The 25562-nt window shown below is 39.7% G+C and overlaps 1 protein-coding gene across 1 annotated transcript; it reads left to right on the forward strand.

The window, feature by feature from the left end:
* The first annotated feature begins 401 nt into the window (after positions 1 to 401).
* Positions 402 to 21256, forward strand: EIF2S2 (eukaryotic translation initiation factor 2 subunit beta). Its single transcript, XM_020998711.2, has 9 exons — positions 402 to 563; positions 6193 to 6370; positions 7495 to 7598; positions 12624 to 12759; positions 15230 to 15330; positions 15967 to 16115; positions 16762 to 16818; positions 18422 to 18507; positions 19300 to 21256. Exons 1-9 carry the CDS (start codon positions 549 to 551, stop codon positions 19473 to 19475), a joined length of 1002 nt encoding a protein of 333 aa, XP_020854370.1. The 5' UTR covers positions 402 to 548; the 3' UTR covers positions 19476 to 21256.
* Positions 21257 to 25562: the final 4306 nt, after the last annotated feature.

Here is a 25562-nt window from a genome sequence, read left to right on the forward strand (position 1 = left end):
AGGACACTTTCCGGAGGCGAAACTAGAGTTTTGAGGACGGACAAGTCTCAAGCCCGCACTCCAAGGGAGCCTCGCTAACCTAGCCTCCCCATTCATGTCCCCCTTTCGTTTCTACACTCACCCCTCCCCCGGCCTCATAGAACTTTCCATCCCTACCCTTGTAGGAGTACCACTTGGATTCTTCCATGCGTCCGTAGAACGCATGCGCATGCAGACCACCTCCTCTCCTCGCCTCTCCAACGGCCTTTCCCTCGTCTGAACTACAACTCCCGGCATGACCGGCGCGGCGTCGTTGCGCAAGAAGGCGGAAGCAGAGCAGTGGTAGGGTCTTGCTTCTCGCGCGCGTGTAGAAGGGGGCGGGCTCGGCGCAGGCGCAGCTCGGTCGCCGGGAGGTCGAAGGGGAAGCTCCCACCCCCTTTCGCTGATGCAAGAGGCGAGTGCGGCGCTGGGAGCGGCAGGAGTAGCAGCAGCACTGCCGGACTGGGGCCTGAAGCGGCGACTGGGCCGTCCGTCTCTCCGTCCACACCGAATCCTCTCGAGCCGCAGCCATGTCCGGAGACGAGGTGAGGGCCCGATCCCGGCGTCGGAGGCCAGAGAGTGGCCGCCTTTGCGTGAGGGGCCGGCGAGGCTGGGCTTGCGGCCTAGCTGCGGCCGCCATGTGAGAGCGAGCGCGGGGCCAGCCGGGGGTGGAGGCCGGGGCCTAGGCCCAGGGGAACCCTGCCCGGCATGGGAGCTGCCCCGATATTCTTCCGCTCCCTTCTGCTCTTTGGATCAGATGTTTGGAGACACTCCCGCCCCTCACGTCAGGGGGTCGGAGCCGGGGTCACGCAGTTTCGGGGGCTCCTTGGGGCGAGTGCGAAGGAGAGGGTCGTGGCGGGGAGCGAGGCCTCGGGAGAGGTGGGGCAGGAAGGCAGGCCCGGCCTGGCCCTTGGGAAACCGGGAGACCGGAAGGGAGGGAACTTGCTGGCCAGGGTGGTCTCAGGCCGGTCTGTTTCCCAGCCTCTGCCTGGCTCCTCCTGTCCTTGGGAGGGGCTGGGCGGGGTGCGGGTTTAAGGGAGTGAGGGTCAGGGCCGAGATGCCAGAGAAAGGAGTACCAGTCCTGGGGAGAAGAACGACTCCTGAAAGTTACCAGGAAGGGTGCTCCTTTGCACGCACCTCCCAAGCCTTCTCACACGGCCCCTCCAAAGTTAAGGGGGTCTTCCGACCTCCAGATTTCTTTTATCTCAGAATGTGGTTTTGAACCTTTAAGTCAAGCTGAGTTATTCATAGCCTGCTGCCATATGACTAAGTACCTGCTATCAACAAGAATCATTTTAAAGCACCTACTAGGTGCTAGGCAGTGATCTAGGTGCTGGGGAGGTAGATGAAAAACAAGTTCTCCAGGAATTTGATCTGATAGGATTTAGAAAGAACTTGGGCAAAAGTGAAGAGCTCAGGTTTCCTGGACTTTTAATAGTTTTAAAAGATACCTACTTTAATAATCAAAAGGTAAAACTGCCATCGAAGTAAAAATGGCATTATGAATATATTCCCAGATAGAGAATCTCAGCTTGTGTACTAGGTAGACGTTAAAAAGTTCTGATTGTCAACGGTTTCCTTTTGAAATGGAAAGGGTAGTAGATTTTTCAGATAACCGCACTTTACAAGTTCTTATCTAGTTATAAGAACTTGCAGAAGATAGTGCTATGCTTTGTTTCCACCTGCTTTTTCGACATTTTGCAAAAGTTTATTGCCTTTTTTTATGCAAAGCCCAGTGGTTTTTGGGATGTACAAATATTGAGATTGCTCATCACGTGTTTACTGATCCTTCTGTTGTCACAACTACCATGTTTTGCTGTGAAATGAAGGGCAGTGTTTTTGAGTGGGTCAGCAAGATAATTGTGCTACTGCTCCCTGGTGATTAGCTCTGGATTCCTCTCATCTCTTTCTTCTTTTCAGTTTTACGATGGTAAAAGGCAATTAGTAATCCAAGATTGTTAAGGTGAACGAGACATGCACACAAATAATTCCATAGGTAGGAGATTGTGACTTTAAAAAAAATAGTGGCAAAGTGCTGTGTGGTTTATGAGGAGGGAAAATTCACCTGCAGCTGGAGTAGAGGGAATCATAGGGGCTTCTTTGGGAGGTGGCATGTGACCTGGGTCTTAAAGGATGGGAGGAAGGGGGTGAGAGGGCAGGGACTTTTCTGAGGTAGAGGACTATCTGGCCCCAGATTAAGGAGGGACCTGGGTTTAAGTCTTTTCTCCAATTTACTGACTTTGTTACCCTGGCCAACTCGTTAACCTTTCGGTGTCCCATGCACTCCCTAAGACTCTTCGTTAGAGAGTAGGTGCTAGTTTGCATTAGTAGAGGGAGTTTATTTCCTTAGTATTCCTGATACCAAATTACTGACAGGTTTAGTTCCCTTACCCCACCTCTCCAAATAGGGAATGAGAAAAGAGTAGGGGTGAAATTATGTGGGAAATGTATGGAAGACCTTAAATCCCAAGTTTAGGAGATTGGAATTTGAGAGACAACAGGGAGCACTTTTTAAGGAAAAGATCTTAACCATTTCAAATAAATCTTTTTTAACCAAGGTTGAAATGAATGAGTACGTTATACATATATACACACTACATATACATAGTTATTTAGAATCCATTCATTGGAACTTCAGAAGGCCTTTTTCTTACCTTATCTAGAATCTCATGGGGTCTAAATGTATCAGAAGTGCCAGAGATGTCAGAGGTTAGCCACCAGTATGCTTTTATTTGGAAGAATATATTCAGTATTCAAACTAATACTTTCTGTAACTGGCCCCTGTTCACAAAGTATCAATAATACTTTAGTTTTAGGTCTTCGATCACAACACAGGTGTTAGCCTGTGTTGATCTCTGACATGAGTACTTTGTAAAAGAGGCTTTAAATGAGTACCATGCTTTATATGTGTTAGTTCTTAAGTAACTACAACATAGCTTCAGTGCCTATGGTGTTTAACCACAGAGTAGATTGGTTTTAAAAGAAGTTACAATATTGTCTTTTGGGGAGGTGATATGGTAGTGGGCTTTGAACTTAATAAAATTTCCCCTTCACGTGTTAACTTTACTTTATTTCCTAATAAAGTTAAAATTGGTTTGTTTGGGCTTTAACAGGAGTGAAATTAATATTAATGTTAACATTAATATTCAACAAATGTTGGCTTCTTAAATCCAAATTATCTCCATGAAGACAGAATATAAATGTGGTAAAACGAAACTTTAGAGAAGTCTTTTTTGTTTCAAAGGTAGACACAGCATTTGTTTGAGTCAGTCATCATATTTTTAATAATGACATTAGTCTTAAACCATATAGACAAATTAAATTTTGAATTGCTTGTTCAGGAAAACTTCAGTTAAATAGAAACAAAATTAACATAAAACAGTCTTAAAATTAGTGGGCCTCATTTTTTCATTTTTATACAGTGGCTATTCTTAATGCTTAAGAAACTGAGTGAAAAGCTTTTGGTGAATTTAAACTTCTTGAATTTGAGCTGGAACTTTGCAGGAACAATTAGTTATTTTAACTTTATCTGAGCTATTTGAAAAATATTTTTAAAACAAGCTTTTTTTTAGACATTCTGTTGCTCAATAAGTATATACTAAGTTTGTTGAATAAGTATGTACTAAGCTTGTTGAAGATTGCTCTAGATTTATCCCTGAAAGTTACATAGCAGAGATATGCAAAGGATTCTATCATTTCTTACTAATTCAGTCACCTTTTTGTTAAACTCCAGCTACCCTGTTTTCCTTTAAAATGAACAGTATTTGTTTCCCGCTGAGTAAAATTGAGAATTTGATTAGTTTTGGATTCCTAACATGAGAACCCTTTTCCTGTCTTATCTTTAATATGTCTTGTGTAATTATAAAAGGGCTATTAATATTCTGGAGAGTTTTGTGCTTCGGAGATACAGTAATATTTATCAAAAGCCATTCCACAAAATTTTGCCCTTTGCTAGATCAAGACTGTTTCTTAAGAGCACGTTGATGAGAACAATTTGTTTGCCTGGATTTAACCCAGTGCTACCTCCTTTGAATCGGTTAATGGTTATCGTTAGAATGAAGAATGCCATTCAGAAATATTTGTTTTCTACTTTAAATCCTTGTTTTGACTTGCCCATCATTATATAGTCAGTATATATTAGAAGCTTGACTTGAACAAAGGTTCCTTACCAAAGTCTGAGGCAGGCTTTCTGTCACCTTTTAGTGACCTGGGCAATTCTTGTAAGACTGTAAATTGCAGAGTGATCACCAGTATGCATTTGTCAAGGGAGAATGCTAACAGGGAATTTCTTATACCAAATAAAATAACAAGTCCAATAAATTTTTATTTTATCTTTTTGGAAAACAAACAGGAGACAGCCAATTATGTTCATATTTTTTTAAGTAATTGTTTTTAAGTAATTTTTGGCAAAATAAGAATATCTTTCACCAACTTTTCCAATACATGCTATTTCAAATTCTTTGAGGATGAAAATCATCAGGCTTTGCTGCTAATGATGTTCCATGGTCACATCTTGGTTCACATTTTACCAAGTGTCATTGCAATAGCTTTTGCAACAGGAAAAATACAGGGAGGGCATTCTAGGTAAACTAGGTTGGTTATGAAAACCTTTAGTCTCTAGTAAGCTCTAGAAGATGTCATCGAAATACTTAGTGTGCGTGACTGGTTTCTCTTACTGTTCTCAGTTGGTCATAGTTTAGAATTATTAGGTGGTAAGGCAGGATGGTATAGTGGAGTCAGAAGGGATTTAGGGTCTCAACAATACCAGATACTAAGTTATAAAACTTGGGGCAAATCTGTACCTGGTAACACCCATACTATCTCACAGAAATAGTTTTCAGCTCAAACGAGTTAATGTATGTGAGGGTATTAATTGCATGTTAATGTAACAGAATTCTATAGCTGTGTATTGGAGTTGTGCACAGCTCTCTTACTGTGTTTCCTGGCTGGCTAGGTAGCATCAGGACAATAATTTCTAACCCTTTTGGAGTTGGTAACCTCACTGTTTGATCTCATGATTTGCCTACCCAAACCCAAGTGCTATATGTTTGTTTAATTAAAGTGAATGAAAGTTAGTTTGAAAAGTTTTTAGAATTTTAGAATACTTCTGTGGGGGAAATGATATATTGAATTAATGCAAATCCAGGGCTTTTAAAACGGCTTAACAGAAGATGCACAAGGAAATGTGTAGCCCTTGAGTTGACAAAGACAGATAAAAGATCTGAGGCCACGAGAGGGAATTACTCTCCTAGTTTAGGAAAATAGGCCCTCAGTTTCTAATAGTGAAAGGGAAGTCTTCAAGGAGGCAAGGTGTTAAACCATCCCTTTGCTTTCATCAGGTGGTCAGTTCATAATATCACTGAAGTAGTTGTAAGGCTTAAAAAGTAAAGAAGGAATAGAATTTTACCTTAATTGTCATTATTGTAAACTTAGGTCAAATGTAGGTACAAGTTAATTTTTTGAAATTGATTTCATAAAAGGAAATCATCCTATCACTGTTGTTTTAACTATCCTTTAATCTTATTTCAAATGATCCTTTTCTTCATAGATATGTATATTTCCTGTAGATTTCAGTCCTTCAACACCTTATGATTTGAGTTGCTTACCCCCGTGTGCAACGTCTTCCCCCCCAAAAAAAAAATCAAGTGGTGATCATTGTGGTGATGAGCTTTGCCAACTGTAGCTAACTGATCTGGAGCAGTGGGTGGATACCAGTCTCAAACTCTTAAGCAGTTCCACTTTGGGAGGACCTGTCAGAGAATAGGTCACCTCCATGCCACAGTGAGGCATCAGAATGGGACTTTATTTGGTAGATGATTTTTTTCTTATATAAAGATGGTGGGATTTGATTAAATAACTTCCAAAAATAAAATAATTGCAGAATTTCAAAGATTAGCACAACCACTTCCAGGATAGGGCCAAAGAGGAGGAAGTAACTCAGTGAGAGCTGAGACTAGAACTCAGGACTTCTTAAAATTTCAAATTCCTGGTTCTTTTTACTATACCATATTGCTTACCATGTGTTTGGTGCATCTCAGTTTCAAGTGTATTCTTGCAATTTCCTTTGTACTTTTAAGATGTTATTATAGAAGACTAATGATGTCACTGGAGTTTGAGTTCTTACATTTAAGTCATAAAATGAACCCAGTGTTGTTTTTTCTTTTTTTTGAACAGATGATTTTCGATCCTACTATGAGCAAGAAGAAGAAGAAGAAGAAGAAGCCTTTTATGCTAGATGAAGAAGGAGATACACAAACGGAAGAAACACAGCCCTCAGAAACAAAAGAAACTGAGCCAGAGCCAGCAGAGGACAGAGATATAGAAGCTGATGAAGAGGATGGTAGAAAGAAAGGTAAAAGGATACTATGAAAGAATCATTGTAACACTTCAAAATTTAAAGGCCAGTTGATACGTTTTTATTTTTGAATTTTGTGGATGTCATGTCATGGCATTTCTCAGCCTGGTTGTGCTGTTCCTACAAAAGTAGTCATTAAGAGTTTGTTCTCATTTGCACTTGCCAGATTTATCATGTTCTTATTCAGGCTAAGTTATGTTAATATGCAATTAATTGGTATGTCATACAGTTGATGGAACATCACATGCAAAGTATAGATTATCTAAGCAATCTGTTGCCTCTTCTTTTTAGGGTAGTGGCTATAGTGAGCAGAAAAAAGTGGAAAAATTCATTTCACCTCACTGAGCATTTATTAAATGCCCTCTGTGTACAAGGCACCAAAAATAACTTTAAGATAAAATAGTGCAGTCCCAGTTTTTAAGGAATTTATATTCTAACTGGTGGGAAACAACATGATCCAGGTACACAGAAAAATGCAAAATATATATAGGATAAATTTGGGCAACAAAGGTACAGGAAGAACAAATGACCAGGGGAATTAGAAAGGTCCTCTTTAGGAGGTGGTACTGAGCTCATCCTTGAAGACAGGAATACCTAGAAGTAGCTGTACAGAGAATGTATTTCATGTGTGAGGATTAAGTCTAAGAGATACAATATTACAGACTGATAAATAGGCCTGTTTGGATGGAACCTACAGTCTGTGAGTGGGAGTAACGTTCAGTCAGTCCTGAAAGGCAGATTGGAAATCATCACTTTTGCTTCTTAACAGATCTGAAGAGATTTCGAGAAAGTGGTCAAAGCTCTTGGCTAAAATAAGATTCTGATTGATTGGTTTTTAGAAAAGGAAGTAGATCCTCTAACTTTCTCTTCTTTCTGGTGGTATTCTCTGAGACAGGTTACTATGAAACAGAAATAAACTAGTAGTAATTCTTAATCTCATCCTTTTTGGTTGACTCGATTGAACACACTGTGATACGTTTCGGCTGTTATTCTGACTGCACCTTGGCATAGCCATTCCCAGATTTCAGAAGGGAACTTTTGTCTACTCAGTGCTTGAATAAAATAATAACGTTGACTGTTGCCTATTCACTTATTGGTAATTCCTGGGCTGTCCTTTTCAGATGCTTCTGATGACCTGGATGACTTAAACTTTTTCAATCAAAAGAAAAAGAAGAAGAAAACAAAAAAGATATTTGATATTGATGAAGCTGAAGAGGGTATAAAGGTTAGTATTCACATGTGTATCATGTTATCTGTTGATATAATTTGGCCTCTGGATGTCAAGTTGCTAATGTTCCTTGCAACAAATTACGTGTCCTCTGTTGATAGGTAAATAAAAAAATGGAAAGCTGTATCTCAGACTTCTAATAGTCACTATTCTTTTGGTCAGTTTATTAAGAATGTGTCAAATTAGGCATCTTAAAGGTGTTGTGGTTTGAGGAATATAGCTAGAATCCCATGTTAGTGAGATTCATCATGATGTGCACTTCAGTATGATAGATTTTCAGGCATTGGTTTATACTTAACTTTTACTAAGGGATTTCTCTATAATAATCTGTTTCAAGTAAGATGTATCTATATTTGAATAGCTATGCTGATAAATATTCTTAATAAAATTTCATTCAGTTCTTACATGTTGTGATGAAATTTTGGGTGGTCTTGTCATGGACCACAGAATTTTGGTGGGGATTGATTTCTGGCTGATGGCAGTTCGGCTAACGAACTGTAAAATGATTTAGCTCAGATGCATTCGCCCTGCATAAATACAAATTTAAAGGCCCTTGGTTGATTTGTAAGCACCTTAGATTTTGCAAGATTAGCGAACTGTCTGAATTAACTTGTCAGCCCACAAAACAACCAATGATGTCACTTAACTTTACCATAAACTGTCATTTTATAATCCCTTTCCCTCTCCAGAAAGAACAGCTAACCAAAAAGGCAAATGTCTCAGCTCATAAAACCTTGAAACATGATCAGCAGATTTTGGAAACCGTATATAGCTAATTTTACATCCCCTTCTAGTTTCTTGTTTCTTTGTAAATAATGTATGTCTAATATTTGCTTTGTACCATCACTGAAAGAAAAATCTATTGGCTTTTGTATATTCAAAAAGTGACTTAGAGAGATTTGGGTACAACATATCTCTTACCTGTATTCATGTTGTTATTTCACTGAGTTTGAAAACTGCTGCTTTATCATTGTTTTGTTATCATAGGGAAACTTAGGGAGAAATACATTTACAGTAAGAAAGAGCTATGTACTCATGGCTTATTATCACAGTAATATTAAATATTTGTTGAATAAATGGGTGAAATAGTTTAAACTTACTGCAGAATATCTGAAAATAATTGTCTTCAGTGGCTTAAGATAGTGCATAAAATTCTAGTTTCCTCTGTATCTGCTATCAACATCTGCTCTTACTATTTCTGCTGAGGGTAAATGTTTGGAAAAGTTTTTTGCATGGTAGACTAGTTGTGTCTAGCATAAGTGTTACAAGTGTCAGTGTTGTAGGTAGTTGTTATAAGACTGGATCAAAATAAGACACTTGTAGACCATCTAACAGGTTTATATAGTTATAGCAGGGAAAGAATAACCCAGTAAGGATACAGCATTGATTCAGTTAGGCATAGTTTGCATTGGCCATGCTTGTCTGTCAGTCATACTAAGGAGAATTGCTGCTTAGGCCATCATACTCTAACTTACTGTACTTAGGCCACCAGGAAGTTACATGAATGACCAGATTTAATTGTGCTGAGCCAGCCAAGTCTTGGGGCTGTTTCAATGTCTTTTAAACAAAAACTAGCCTAACATGTGTGGTTAAGGCCTAGGCTCTTACTACCCATGTCTGACCCTAAATATGGACTTAAGCTTCTAAGTTGACTTTATATTGAGAGATTAGGGACCGTGGCTTGGACCCCTATTAGAGACTCAGGGTTATATTTTCTCTCTAGGTGTATTTTTTAGACAATTGAAGATTTTTTTGTGAAGAATAAATAAGTGGCTGGTATGTGAGAGGAATAACCTTAGAAGCTCCAGAACCTCGAGAATGGTTCTTTCTATCACTACCAACTCTTCTTCCATCTTCTATCCTCTATTCCTTCCCTCTGATCCATACCATCCCTCCACTTCTTCCTTTCACCTTCATAGATTGGCTATAGTTTGGAAGCTAATACCTTCAGTAAATAGAACAAATGAATCAAGGTCTTTTGGTCTTGAAACTTAAAACTAGTATAGGAATAAAAGGTCATGCTGTTCTTTGCTAAGTCTATCCTTAATGGGCAGTGATTTCTTTGAAGGTCAGGTTCTTATCTGGGACTGTGTTTGTATTATATATGGTATTTAGTCAGTGCCATGAACAGATAAATCAGGAATGACCAAACTTGATCCTGAGAGTGGTGTGGTATATTAAGTAGTTTCTTTATTTTCTCTTTCTTTGTTTCTTTCTTCCTTCCTTCCTTCCTTCCTTCCATAAAGGCAGTTAGGGTTAAGTGCCTTGCCCAGCTTCATGCAGCTTTGTAAGTGTCTGAGGCCGGATTTGAATTCAGGTCCTCCTGACTCCAGGGCCTGTGCTCTATCCACTGTGCAACATACCTGCCCCATATTAAGTAGTTTCAAGACATGTTCAACTATTAATATATATTTACCTTTTCACTGCCATTCTTACCTTTGCAGATAGTACACCTCTGAAATTAAAGTTGCCAAGGCTACTACAAGTGCTTTGTTAGTCATAGGCTTCTGGGGTTGGTAGAACAGGGAGCTAGACTAGAAAGTGATCCAGGAAAACTGGTGAGCAGAAGTTGTGACTAGATCTTTCTGTGTCCCATCAGAGTTTCGTAATTGTCAGATCTAGAATCAAGGTTTCATGACTTTATCAAAGTGATATATAACTATTTACTCAGTAATTAAGCTTTTCATTTTGTGGGAAAACAACTTTAAGAAAGTTATTTTCATGTTTCCAAAAGGCATTAAAATTTTTTTATAATTTATTTTTAGTTTTCAGCATTCACTTTCTTAAGATTTTGAGTTTTAAATTTTCTCCCACTCCTTCCCTCCACCCCCCACCCGATGGCGGCGTGAAATCTGATGCAGGCTCTACTTATACATTCATATTAAGCATATTTTCACATTAGTCATGATGTAAAGAACAATTAAAACTAATGGGAGGAACCACAAGGAGGAAGAATCAAAACGAAACAACAAAGGAAAAAGAAAGCAAATAGTATGCTTCTCTCCGCATTCAGACTCCATAGTTCTTTCTCTGGATGTGGATAGCAGTTTCCATCGTGTATCTTTTGGAGTTGTCTTAGATTCTTGCATTGCTGTGCAGAGCCAAGTCTGTCAAAGTTAGTCATCATATAATGTGGCTGTTACTGAGTACAATGTTCTCCTAGATCTGTCATTTCACTCTGCATCAGTTCATGTAAGTCTTTCCAGGTTTTTTTTTAAGTCTGCCTGCTCATCATTTCTTATAGCACAGTAATATTCTATTACATTCATATACCACAACTTGTTCAACCATTCCCCAATTGATGGACATCCCCATAATTTCCAATTCTTTGCCACAAATATTTTTGTACATGTGGTACATTTTTATGATCTCTTTGGGATACAGACCTAGAAGTGGTATTGCTGGGTCAAAGAGAACGCACAGTTTTATAGCCGTTTGGGCATAGTTCCAAATTGCTCTCAAATGGTTGGCTCCACCAACAATACATTAGTGTTTCAATTTTCCTACATCTTCATCATTTATCATTTAAATTTAAAATTATTTAAAATTACTGTAGACATCACAAAATATTTGAGAGTCCACCTGCTAAAACAAAACCAAGAACCATATGAACACAATTACAAATCACTTTTCACGCAAATAAAGTCATCTAAATAATTGGGAAAATGTCAGTTGCTCATGGGTAGGCAGAGCTAATATAATAAAAATAACAATTCTACCTAAATTAACTTACTTATTTGGTGCCATACCAATCAAACTACCAAAAAATTCTTTCATAGAGCTAGAAAAAAATAACAATTCATCTAGAAGAACAAAAGGTTGAGAATATCAAGGGAACAAATGAAAAGAAATGCAAGGGAAGGTGGCCTAGCTATCCCAGATCTTCAATCGTATTATAAAGCAGCAGTCATCAAAACAACTTGGTACTGGCTAAGAAATAGAGTGGTGGATCAGTGGTGATGTCAAAACAAAAGATGGACTAGCTGTGTGACCCTGGGCAAGTCACTTTATCCCAGTTGCCTCAAAAAAATAAAAAGATGGGTCAGTATCTATCTATCTAAGCTATAAGGTAGGAGACTGAGTAGAAGGCACAATGAAAGAATAAGTCAATTAAAGAGAAGCGAATTAAGGTCAGGAGAACAGAGGCAGTTTATAATTTTAATGCCTTTTTTGGTCACATTAGCCAATCTGATAGGTATGATGTGGTACCTCAGAGTTGTTTTGATTTGAGTTTTTCTAATCAATGTGATTTAGAACATTTTTTCATATGACTATAAATAGCTTTCACTTTTTCCTCTGAAAACTGCCTGTTTGTATCCTTTGACATCACCTACTTTTCCCTCTGCATTCTTCCCCTACCTCCTCCCAGAGAGGCATCCCTTCTAAGAAAGAATTGGTTTTTTAAAAGGGGGGAGGAGTAAGAAAAGCCAACCAATATGTTATGTCTCCCGTATAAGACTTAGGAAAACTGGACATGGAAAGAGGGATGAAGCAAAGTGATCCTAGATTGAAAAATTAATTTGTGTTCCATAAGTCATGATTTGGCTGTTTGACCTGGACATTTAATAAGTGTTTTTTGACAAATAACTATGGCCACTTTCTCAAATTCATGGCTTCAACAAATATATGAGTATGTACTTTGTCCCAGTAGGTTCTGTAGAGGATTTCTGAATGAGTCAAGATTACTAGCTTACCTTTCCTTTACTGTATAGTAGGAAGATAAGACATATGCAGATGTATCTGAGGCAAAGTAAGATTTAAAAGTGCCACAAAAAATACAAACAAAATGCTGTGGGAATTCTGAGAAGGAAGAGATTCCTTCTAGCTGGACAATTTGGGAAGAAGGCTTTGTGGGAGAAGGTGCTCACTGTTAAACTGAGAGGAGGTAATTAAAAATTGTCTTTATATTTTGAAATTTTCTCTTCTTCCCTCAAATCATGCCAGCCAGATAGAAGATGATCTAGTGTAATCTTTTAGAATAGTCTCTTATTTCAACATTGTAAGTGGCTTTGATTTTTTTAGGACCTAAAAATTGAAAGTGATATACCAGAACCAGCAGAACCAGAAGATGACCTTGACATCATGCTTGGCAACAAAAAGAAGAAAAAGAAGAATGTCAAGTTCCCAGATGAGGATGAAATCCTTGAGAAAGATGAAGGTGGGGTGCATGACCTGTTTGTGTGGGGGCCGTTCCTTAGACTGTTAACCTCCATCTGTCAATCCCTCTTAAACAGTTTTCTGTTCATTAGCCCCTTTACTCCAAAGCTGACAAAGGAAAGCAAAGGGACAGGAAGGAAAGACAGATTTGACTTGATATGGTGGGGGAATAAGTTGCTGATTTTCTCTAAAGTGAGATTTGGGAGTTACTGGTTAAGTCTGAATAATGGTAGGGCCGTTCTAAATTAGAGAGTAAAGAAATAGGATTTTATTATTTCTTAAGTACTCAAACAGTATGAATACTTTCCTACAAACTTTTTACCACCATTAACTTGCGTTATTGATGGAGGCTTGCCCGAACAATGAAAAAGTCAGTTCAGCTTGTCCTGACATTTCTGTTAGAGTTTTCTCTTCATGCTCAATTATCACATTATCACTTTGAGTTATTATAATTGAGTGTGTATTTTAAATGCTAGGTTGCTTTTTTCTTAGGTGGCCAGTATTTCATAGGTGAAGTACTTTTAAGATTTAATTTTATGTATTGTTGAATAAGGTATTAAGCTTCAGTGTTTGTTGTCATTTTCTGAATGCATTTTGTGGGCTCACATACGTGTATATATATACACAGATATAGCTGTGTATTTGACATTATAACATACCTTTGAGGTATATTTACATATGAGAAAGGGCTATCGGTTTGTTTAGGAATAGAGTTTTTTTTTTACCTAACTGCCTAGATTCTTTTCTTGGGTATGCTGAAGAACTGTATGGCTTGATAAATCAGAAATCTTTCCTAAAATTGTTTGTATCTTTAGCCCCAGCTTCAGAGAGTGGGAGGATTTGCCTTACTTTTGATACCATATAGAGGCAGCATGTTATAATTCGAGGATCCTCAGCCTCTTTGTTCCTCCATGCTCCTTGTCTTTCAGTCGGCTTTCCTGTGCCCTCTGTCAGAATGAAAGGAAAGAAATCTTCAATTTTACCCTATAAGTACAAATAAGAAATTGAAAAAAGATTAATTTTTCATAAAGAAAACTATTTAACGTGAAACATTTTTTAGTACAGACAGTTCTTACTGTATGTAAATGTGCATTATTTCAGCTCCCTGGTGGGTTGGCTGCAGGACCCTGAACTGGCCCTGGGCTCCTGCAGTAACCTGGAACCCATGGGGAGCCCTGAGAGGTGAGGGGTAGATCTTCAGAACGGTTCACTTAGAGTAAGTGAGAATTGGCTGTAACCCAAAGTTGTCGAATGTATGTCAGAACATAGTCAATACATTAGTGTAGTGAGACCCTTGAGACTGATTTCTAGTCAACCAACAAGTTTGTTCTTGGTATAGTTTTTGAAAAAGATAACCCCCATGTCATGTTCACCCTTGGCTTGCTGTTTTGGATTTGATTGAGAACAGGACTTAGAATCTGATTCACAGAGAGAAGTTGTTATCAACAGAATTAAAGCTTTCAATCACATTTTTAGTAAAAATATTCATTAATTAAAAATCAATTTGGAATTTCTGGTTGTCAAGTAGATCAGTTAGCTTGTCTTTCATTGAGTCATTGTTCTGATATTCTCTGGTTCTGTGTAAAAAAGTGTTTTATATCTAAAACTTATTCATTTGGTTTTGTTTATAGAAATGATTCTTTCGCCTCCCTCTTTGCCATTTTTTAGATGCTCTATGACACTCCCTTCTGACTGCCCCCTCCTGACCATTTGTTCCTGCTGGAGGCAGCACTTCTTAAACTGTGGGTTGCAACCCCATGTGTGCTCAGTTTAAGAAGTGTTGGAGTAGTCATGAGTGGAAAAATTTTAAGAAGCCCTGCTCTAGGGGATATTTAATAGGATAAAATTGGTATTGACCATCTATTTCCCCCACACCTTGGTACAGAGGTCTCATGCCCCCAAGGTTTTCCACCCACATCTGGTCTAGTGAAAGGAGCATTTGTAGCCTTGTGGCCTCAATCTGTACTAGCCGTGTGTGACCTCAGGCAAGGAACTTGGCTGGTGGAATCTTCCATTTCACAGTTGACTTCTCAGGACACAGTCATGGAATCCGTAACTGGTTCTAGGAAAACTTGAAATTAGGTGGGACAGCATTACAAAGGGATATAGATTGTTGTGAAAATACTTTGTTGCAAGTAGACTAACAACATTATAGGAGGGAATTTGATTTTAGTATATTAATGACATTGGTTGGTCCATTATCACATAAGGTTTCCTACAATGACATTACCTTGAGAGTTGTTCTGGGGATTGAATATATTGATGATGTCATGTGCTCAACTTCATAGCACTGTATAAATGTAAGTTATGTTTCACTTTATGTTAAGAAAAACAAGTGGTATGTAGCAGTTATTTCAAGTAGCCTGTATGCTTTAAGCTGCCTTAATATGTGAATGAAATTATAATGGGAAAAGAAATTAATATTAAGAGTCTTTAATTCCCTTGGGAATTTATTTTGTTTTTATCTCAAGCTTTGGAAGATGAAGACAGCAAAAAAGATGATGGAATCTCCTTCAGCAATCAGACTGGCCCTGCATGGGCAGGCTCAGAAAGAGATTATACTTATGATGAGGTAAAATACTCTTTTTTTGTGGGAAAAAAATGCCTGAAAATCTGTTACTTGGTTATATAAGCAAAGTACCCAAATGCTTCTTCGTTAGGCAGCCAGCTCTGACTGTAGGCTCTCTGAGCCCATTGTGAGCTCTAGATTCCCAGCATTTTTAATCTGACCCATACTAGGCTGAGTCAGATGATGTACTCATCGACATGTCTGTATTGGGAGTTTGTTAAGAGGACTTGAAAGCTAGTTCCCACCAGGATTTATTTTGTCTCCTGGGCCCTTCTAATTGGAGAAAGGTAGGACAGGTGGGTAGGTAGGGGTGTTAACAGGTAAGAATTTTATTTTTGAGCTTGATCATTCTTAGTCTGTTAGAAATTTCTTGGAACAGCAGAATTATTGGAGAGTTTTCATTCCTTGTGAACACATAAGGGCATGTTTTTTATACATTTTAAAGCTAAAAAATGAGATTGGCTTTCAGTAAAGTTAAAAGGAGATTTTGGCAACTTTCATACCCCCACATGAATCTTGTGGCATTCCGTACCCAATACTCTGTACACAGTGAGAAGCTGTTAAATGTCACCTCCAGTTACTGAGACTGAAGAAAATCAACTTATTAAATGTGTACATTAATTGCCTATGTTTTTGCAGTTGCTGAATCGAGTATTCAACATAATGCGGGAAAAGAATCCAGACATGGTTGCTGGAGAAAAAAGGAAATTTGTCATGAAACCTCCACAGGTTGTTAGAGTAGGAACCAAGAAAACTTCTTTTGTCAATTTCACAGATATCTGTAAACTGTAAGTACTGCCTGGGAAATTTCTCAGTTTGAATTTGAATATAGTTTGCCAAACAGATCCTTCACTTATATATTCTTGAGTTTGGCATAGTTTAAGTAGGTTTGGAAAATGTCTTTCTGAAGAAACATTCCTCCTATAAACTGTAATAGTAGAGTTGGAAAGCGAGACAGCATTTTCCTGTTAGTCTCTGCTTTCCATATACCTGGCATTTTTTTCTGTCATAAAAGTTTTAAAAAGGTACTTAGAAAATTAACTTTTGTCACCTAGGCCCAAGTACTTCTTTATAAATGTTGAACTATATGACTGTTCTCCATTTTGCTCAATAGTCAACAAATATTATTTTTGTTTAATTATTTTAGTATTTTTTTTTCCTCTGGTTTCTCTCCCCTCCCCATCCCCAATTGAGTTCTACATGTATTCTTTTGTGACTTTACCTATGGTCACCAACTGAACACATTCAAAATTTTTAATAAGTTTCACCTTTAGAGACTAGTTGCAGATGTTGCTTCCTAACAACAATTAGGGTGTAATTAATAAGACCACAGAATATTAAAACTATGCATAGTCAGAATATGGGGGGGGAGAAATGTAGATAAGTTGTAATTTCCTTAGAATGTAAATGTTGAATATTGTATTTTCTTTTTAGATTACATCGTCAGCCCAAACATCTCCTGGCATTTTTATTGGCTGAATTGGGTACAAGGTAAATGAACATTTTGTTTTATTAGTTCACATTTATGGACAATTTAAAAAGTTTAGTTAGAGCTTCACTTGACTTTAAAAACTTGAAACACACTTAGGAAAACACTGGTGAAATATTATCAGAGAGATTTGTGAAATGTTGAGAACAGTATGACTTCATTAAATGTGAAACTAGCTACTCTGAAAAAAGTACCTCTATTGAAGAGAGCCTACGGAAGGTTTTAAATGATCTTGGTGGAGTCCCAGGTGCCTAGCATTAGAGATTAACTACATCTGGGTCATCCCTTTTGGTCTAGCATGCTTCTTCCTCCCACCCCCTTCAGCTACTTTGGATTTCTACCTGAAAAGTTAGGCATGGCTTAATCTGCCTGAGAAAAGCAGGACTAAAGTGGTGGTGGTTTTATTGAGAAAATATTGCACACAGGTCATATTGAAGCATAGCAGCTGTCAACAGCAAAGAGTCTTGGTACAACTGCAAGTTTGTCAGCTTTGGACCCCTTATTTCTAGTAAGATTTAGTAAAAGGTAATATACCTTCAGGTTCATTATAACTAGGATTTGAACAGACATAAACATCCAAGAAAAGCAGTCAGTCTTATGCTTCTATGTTTGGGGGGGTAGGGAACAGCAAACTAGTCCATTATAGAAGCAGACTTTTGGGGAGGCTGCTACAGGATCTATTAAAAAAAATTTAGAAAATATTTTCTGTTTTTAATATCAACCTACATTTTCTTTCCCCTCCCAGAGAGCCACCCCTTTTAACAAAAACATTAAAAAGTGGGGGGAAAGTTCCTCAAAACTAACCAACACAAGGAAAGCGTTATTCTGTGCAGTCTTCCACACCCATAGTCCCCCTCCTCTGTCAAACACGGGGAGCGGCCTTCAGGATGAGGCCTCCATTAAACATCATGAGGACATCATTCATTGGCAGTGTGAGAGGCTTTTCGGCGAAGAGCCCCTTGTAACTAGCGTTAGGCATCTTTGTGCCTTCTGTGGTGCCCAGCACCATTCCTCGTGAACATTAAGGCCCAGTACGTGTTTTGTGGACAGTTGAGGGTATGATGTCTTCCTTGATAAATCAGTGGCCACTTGATGTGACCACTGAAGTGACGTGGCCTACAGCTTGTCTGCACCTCCTGGGAGTGTTGTTCAGGCCTTTCCATTGAACCTCCAAAGGAGGATCAACTGCATAATATACTGCCATCCCCAAAGGTTATTTGTTTTGAATTTGAAACTAGTAAAGTTCTCTGTTACCAAAAAATCTATCTGGTTGAAATGAGATTGACTGACTTTATAGTTTACAACATGCTTTCACATACAGCTCATTTCTTACCTTCACGGGCTATTACCATTCTGATTTTGCTGATGAGGAAACTAGAGCCTAGAGAATTTAAGTAATCTGCCTGAGGTCACAGGAAGTGGTACTGTTGGGTCCTTAACCTTGGTTTTCTAGTCTGAATGTTCTCTCAGAACTACCTCCCTCCTAGCTTGAATGAAACAATATATTCTTAGAAAATCTCCTATTATTGAATATCAGGTAACTCTCAGATATACTAGCTTGTCTCTGTCATGTTTTTCATAATGGATTTTTTCCCCCCTTCATAGTGGTTCCATAGACGGTAATAACCAACTTGTAATCAAAGGAAGATTCCAACAGAAACAGATAGAAAACGTTTTGAGAAGATATATCAGTAAGTGTAGAGTTTTGACTTCGTACTGTATCTTATGGCATCATAACACATTCTGGAATGGATCTAAGATTTGGGACCAGGGGAAGCAGAGGTATTTAAAGGATTTCTGCTTCAGTTGGCCTTCTGGCAGCATAGGGGGTGCTGTGGATAGAGAGCAGGCCTAGAGTCAGACATGAGTTCAAATATTGCCCCATGTAACTTAGTAGAGATGTGATCCTGGACAAGTCACTTTACCCCTGTCTACCTTAGTTCCCTCACGTGTAAAAATGCTGGTTGCTATTGTTATTATTGGTGGTGTTATTATCATTATCATCTTTAGTAATAATCAGAAGCTAGTATTTGGTTCCCAGGGCCAAAGGAGCAAAGTAACCTTTCCAGTATTGCACCATGACTTGGCTGATTTAACCATTTTCCTAAAGACCCACCTGCGTAATAAGGCATATGGTGACTTATTTGTCATTTCTGCCAGATTAGATAAAGGGTCAAATGATCATCCCTCCACCTGGCCAGAAACAGTATGAACCCTTTACAGATGATAATGGGCATCTGGAGAGATTCCCTCTGGGGAACTTTTGAAGAAGTCTGACCTTTTATCAACAACAGCTTTTTTGGTGCCTGATGCCCAAAGCTTCAGAAAGAGCCAGATTGTGTTTTCTGGTGCTAGACCAGCAGTCTTGGCTGTTCTGGGGCTCTGTGTTAGTAGTTTATAAATTGCGATTCGCCTTAAGCACAAATCACTTGCCTTGTGTCTTTTATGAGCAGTCCTGTGTTGACACTGTTGCTTTTCCACAGAGGAGTATGTCACCTGCCACACGTGTCGGTCACCAGACACAATCCTGCAGAAGGACACACGACTCTATTTCTTACAGTGTGAGACCTGCCATTCTCGCTGCTCCGTCGCCAGCATCAAAACTGGGTTCCAGGCCGTCACAGGCAAGCGAGCACAGCTCCGTGCCAAAGCTAACTAATTTGCTAATCGACACTGGATTTTGCAAAGTGTTTTGGAGATGTGGCTGGACGGGTTTACGATCAGAGTGGATTTACCATTGTATTAAAAGCGAGATATAAAAGCTGCCAAGTTCTCATCTGGCATTGGGCTGGTTGGTCTGTGAAATCCTTGCAAGATGCAGATCCTCAAGCTGTTCACACGCTCATTGAATATTTTAACAACTGTCAAAGAAACATGATGGGGAAAGGAGGAGGTGCTTTTTAAAAAACCGTTCCTCGACTTCTGTAAAATGCGAGATAAATTAAAGTTATTCTAACAGTGACTCTTTCATGCCGGCTTGTCCTTCAGTTTCCTTTTTATAAATATATATATATATATATATATATATATATATATATATATATATATATATATATATATATAAACAAAAAACAAAACCGTAACTGACAGATGCAATGAAAACAATTTTACTGTGACCATGTGCAGACTCTGACTACATAGCTGTACATTCCTAGTGTCGAGGACTGGAGCGCTAGCATATACTTTGGAGATGCAGCTCCTCAGCTCCACGTAGTAAGAGAAGCACTGATTCATATGGGCAGAGAAGTACATTACAGGGATGGGAGAAGTGTGAAATCTAGGAGGAGCGATTTACTTAGTAAGACATTCCCAGTTTTTGTGGGATGATCATATTGGTTTGAACTATCTTTTAAGATGTGAGAATTGTTTACTTTCTACCTCACTTCCACCTCATGCATGTGTCCTCTAACTATGATCATGTGGAAAATGGAAGGATAAGCTGGTTAATACTCTGACTACTTAGAGCTCTCTCTTCCCTGCAACTTGGGGTTGTCTTAGCAATATTGAACTTTTTGCTACTACTTTAACTCTAAAACTCAACACGGCATCCCTGGGACGCTAGGGCAATGTGAAAGTGATGTATGGTATGTGGTATTGGACAGTGTCTGGATGGTGATGTTAAGACAAAGCATTTTTCCCCCTCAACTTGTAGTCCGTGTTTCCAAAAGCCCCGTTGTGAGCAATTGTTTTTGTATACTTTGAAGCGGAACGCCCATCAAAGGAGAGAGACTGTTGCCAGCAAGCCAGTAACTAGTATTCCAGGTTTCTAGCAGTAGAAGATGAATGTGCCATGACACCTTGAGTGGATTTGATTTTAAAGCGATTGTTCTACGTCTAGGAACCGCGAGGAACAGTTGAAATATTACATTTGGGTGCCTGTTCTCATTGGCCACATTAATGTCGGTCTGACACGGGCTAATTTAGAAGGGCACACTCCCAACTTTCTCTACTTTTCACGACCCAGGGTCTTGGAAAGCCACCTAAGTAAGTTACTGAGCACGTGTTCTGTATGAGGCTGTGTTGGCATCCGAATGACTTTGCTATGTTATTTTAAAATCACTGTGACCCTTAATTTTAAAGTACAAGCCAAGAGGAAAGGAAACTTGGCTAAGAGTTAGTGGGTGGATGGTTGGTTTCACTGGCACGTACCCATGGTATCTGGACCCTAGGTAGCCCAAGGTGACAGCTGCTGACTATACTTATTTTTGAACTCAACAAGAAGTTTCTATTTGGATTTTACTTTTTTTGTATCTACAATAACAGTTTCCACTTTTACTGGCAAGTCATTTTTTTATTTGAAAATTTGAATTTGAAAGCCACAGTTTGAATCCAGGTTTGAGATTCTAAAAGCATTTGGAATTTGAAGAAAGATCTGTAACAAATGTTGGATGTAACTTTGAGTGAATAAAGCCAGGATCAGTGCCTCTTGTGTAACACCTAGGACTGGATTGTTTCGTTTCCTTTCTTTTGGTCTTGTTTTGTTTAGTACACTTTCCTGTATTCCAAAGGGCTCAAGAAGACTGAAAAAGGTCTATAGCTGCCTTCCTCATTGTCGGGGTAGGTCAGAAGACTTCATTTCAGGAGCAGCAGCAGTCTTGACACCCAGGTCTTGACTGAAGTTTTAGCCTGGCTCCTGAGTGTGAGCCTTGAGCCTCATTGAGGGTTCAGTTGAGTGCAAATCACCCAAGTGTATTGGGTTGTTTTTTTAAAAAAAATCAAAAAATCATTGCTGATTTTCATCTATTCTGGACAATAAAAACAAACTGAAAATTACTGTAATTATGCTTATCTATGTTCTATGAGAAATATTTGGTCTTGGGGAGGCATCTATAAAATAGGGAGTTGGGATGGGGGTGGAGTGGACTAAGTTTCTTAGGTCCCTTCCAGTTAACAGTCATGATTTCCATGATTCACCTTTCTGCTTCATTGATGTCCATGATAAACATTTGATTCGTTCTAGAATTTAAGAGCTAGAGAATGATCCTTAGACTTTAGAAACCTGAAGCTCAAGGGAAAGGACTCACTCAGGGTCACATATAGTCAGTAGCTGAATTGAGACTAGAATTCCAAGTCTCTCGGGTAAGCATTATTTCCATATATTCACTGTCAGGAGGGCCTGGTTAGTGTCAGACCCAAGTTGGGGAACTGGCAGACTTGGAAATCATGGGTTCAGAACTAGAAGGAATCTTGTAAGATTAACTATTCTCACCTAATTTACAGATGAGGAAGGAAGTTGAGGCCCAGAGAGGTTGTAACTTGGCGAAGGTCTCCTAGCGAGGAAGGGGCAGAGCAGGTTTTAGCCCCAAATCCAGCCCTCTGTACCAAGCTGTCTGTTCAGCATATTTGACAGGTCACAGGACATGCTGACTGAGATGCCACAGTCGCAGCACTTAGGATTATAACATATTTGTCCTGTGTAATTAGGTAAGAGCTTTAGGCTTGACATTACATGCTTGGTTCCTGGAAGGAATGAATGAGATCACACCTGTCTGTTGATAAGGTAGGTATTTATCTCCATTTTATGGATGAAGAAACCTTGGGACTGTGTAAAGAACACTAACTCTTAGAGTCAGAGAACCTGGTTCGAATCCCACTTCTGACATTACCTATGTGACTCAGCATGTCACCCAACCTTCTGGGTCTTAGTTTGCTCATTTATAAAATGGGTGAGTTTGACTAGATGGCCTCGAAGATCCTTTCAATGCATTTCTTTTATCCCACAATTTTCCAGAGGTCAGTCTCTTGACTCCATATCCAATGGTGGGATAGGATGGGTGGTGATGAGTTTTGGCCGAAGTGCTGTCCTTTGTGGCAGTTTCAAAAGGCTGGCGATAATTGGCGACACTGACGAGCACGTTGTTACCCAGGGGTAGTGAGCTTCCTGGGAGGTCCAGTAATGGCTACTATCATTTGTCACAGGAAAATTTAAGTCCTGAGACACAGAGCTAATGTGGGTGTTATTGGTAGAGGGGGCCTCAGCAGCTCGCTCTATAGATCTACAAATGTCCACCCTAAGAGCGATGTCACAGTGTCAGTCTTGTGGGGCTTAATCCTCACTTGGCTCCACAGAAGGGCTGTGGCTGGACAAGAGGAAGGGTTAGTGGTCGTGCCAGGGTGGGTGGAGATGGTTAGAGGCAGCTTGGGACTAGTTTCTTCCCAATCTCAGCCTCCCTACAGGTATCTGGACAAGTGAATGTCAGCTAGTATACCAGGCAGGCCTGGACTGGGAGTGCAACTTCTTCCAACTTATTACCTGAATTTAAGGTTTTTAAACTCAACCACCCTGTTGAGTCAAGCGTTGCAAGTATTCCACCCCATTTTAGAGAAGAGAGTGGGCTCGGAGGGCCGTTGGTGACTTCACTTTCAGGGGGTTCACTTCTATGCAGATGTTTCCCAGATCAATTTATCCAGCCATAATGTCTTTTGAACTCCAACCCCACAGCACCATCTGCCTCCTGGACATCAACAGAATGTCCTGTAGGCGTCTGGAGCAGAATCCCTTATCCTTCTCTCCAATCTTTTTCTAATTTCCCTATTTTTGCTGAGGGTTCTACCATCCTTTCAGGCACCCAGGTTCATAAGTTCAGTCTTTTGACTTTTGGCCTCATATGCAATCAGTTTGCCAAGGCTTACTGCTTTTTATTCACCTCCACAGTAACTCTGGAATCCTTCCTTTGTGTTCACATCGCCATTACTCCAGGTCAGGCTCATTCCCTCCTCACTGGCCTCTTCCCCTTCTCCAGTCCATTCTCCACAGCTCTCAAATTGATGTTCCTAAAGCACAGTTCTGTATGATCACGTCAAGAGGGAAACTTCAGTGATTACCTCCGGTTTGTAAAGTAAAATAACACTCCCCAGTCCTAGCCTGCCTTTCCAGGTTTATTGCCTGTTACACTCCAAGTACCACTTTCTAGCCAGACTGTTCTGTCTTCCTGCCTGTGAAGATGTCTCACACCTGCACTGTCCTCTCTTCCCCCTTACCCCATAAAATCCATAGCTTTTTTAAGAGCTCAGCTCATGCTGCCTACAGGAAGCTGCTCCCTCCCCCCTGCCACTTTTGCAATCTCCTCCACACCTAGAAATTATTTACTTTGTGTATATTTTGTAGGATTTGCTTTTCTATACTGAAGTTGTTTTTCTCTTCACCCCCCCACTGAATGCAAGCTCCTTGAGGATAAAATCTCCCATATTTGCCTTGTATCCCCAGTGCCTAGCACAGTGCCTGTCACATGGAAGGTGCTTAAGAAATGTGGTGGTGTTTTTTTTTTTTTAAATGTGAGGCAGTTGGGGTTAAGTCATTTGCCCAGGAACAACACAGCTGGTGTTATGTGGGTGTGAGGCCGGATTTGAACTCAGGTCCTCCTGACTCCAGTGCTGGTGTTCTATCCACTACACCACCTAACTGCCTCCATAAATGTCTGTTAAATGAACAGTCCCCAGCTTGGACCTTAGTTCTCTGATGAGCAGAAAGCTAAGGGGTTGGAACATTTCACTAACAAAATGGTAAGTGAGGAGAGGGTTGACACCAAAGACATTGATCATCTACAGTGTGGGTGGTTACTACTCCAGGCAAAACACTGGATAACCATAACTGGCAAATACTATGTGACTACAGTATATACCAGATTGTACTGGATGCTGGGGAAGATAGACTTCTAACGAGCACGTAATTCCTGCCGTTAGCAAGCTTCCCAGGTGGATAGACTGTCCATGTGGATGACTGATAAATGATATATAGGTGCATTAGGTGCAAATTACTACGTGAAATCAGAGAAGGCAGTGTAATGCTGTGGAAACAACACTAGATTTGGAATCATGGGACATGGATTGACACCAGGGTTCTCCATACCAACTATGAATTGAACAGCCTGGAGAGGATGGCATAATGGATAATGAAGTGTTGAACTTGGAGTCTGGAAAATCTGGATTTGAATCCTGCTTCTGACACTAATTGTGTGAATCCTGGACAAATCACTTAACCTGAGGCAATGGGCTCCAGTTTCCTCATCTGTAAAATGGGGATCATTATTATATCTACCTCAAAGAGTTGTGAGGAAAAAAATGAGACAAGGCACTATATAAATGTAAGCTATAATCTTTCTTGGGGCCTCAATTTCCTCAGCTGTGAAGTGAAAGAGGTGGACTATATGACCTCTGAAGACCTTTCTAGTCTAAATTTATGAATTCTGAACAGTCAAGGATCAGAGGAGGCTTCATAGAGAAGGTTATTTTGAATTAGGAGTTGACATGAATTCACGTGCAAAGTAAGGGAAGGAGACCACTGGGCATAGTTAACAAAGGGATAGAAGCAAGATAGCTGTGTAGGGTACGGTGGCACAAACTGTGAAAAGCCTGAAGTGTCATAGTTCAAATTTTACTCAACAGGCAATTGGTGACCACGAGATATCTTTAAAGAGCTGGTGAAAAGAGGTAAGAATGAAGGCTTGAGGACCATTAGGAAGCAATTGCAATAGCAAAGGCATGCTGTAATCAGAATTTTTATTTCAGGACGGTGGCAAAAGAGAGGGAATTGAATGGGAAATTGAGAAGGAATAGGGGAGGGCAGGGGCAAAGGATACTTGCTATGGGGATTTAGGGAGGAAGCTGACTCCTGGCCACTGGCAGAATAAGGTGTCTTTTCATAGAAATTTTGTCACACCACAATTTCACCCAAATTATGTGGCTGAGAAAGGGTGAGGAGTGATGGAGGATGGGATGAGGACAGCCCTGTCAGACCCTGGAGGCA

Source organism: Phascolarctos cinereus, unplaced genomic scaffold (assembly GCF_003287225.1).
Source record: "Phascolarctos cinereus isolate Bilbo 61053 unplaced genomic scaffold, phaCin_HiC Scaffold_2;HRSCAF=192, whole genome shotgun sequence".
Taxonomy (NCBI): Eukaryota; Metazoa; Chordata; class Mammalia; order Diprotodontia; family Phascolarctidae; genus Phascolarctos; species Phascolarctos cinereus.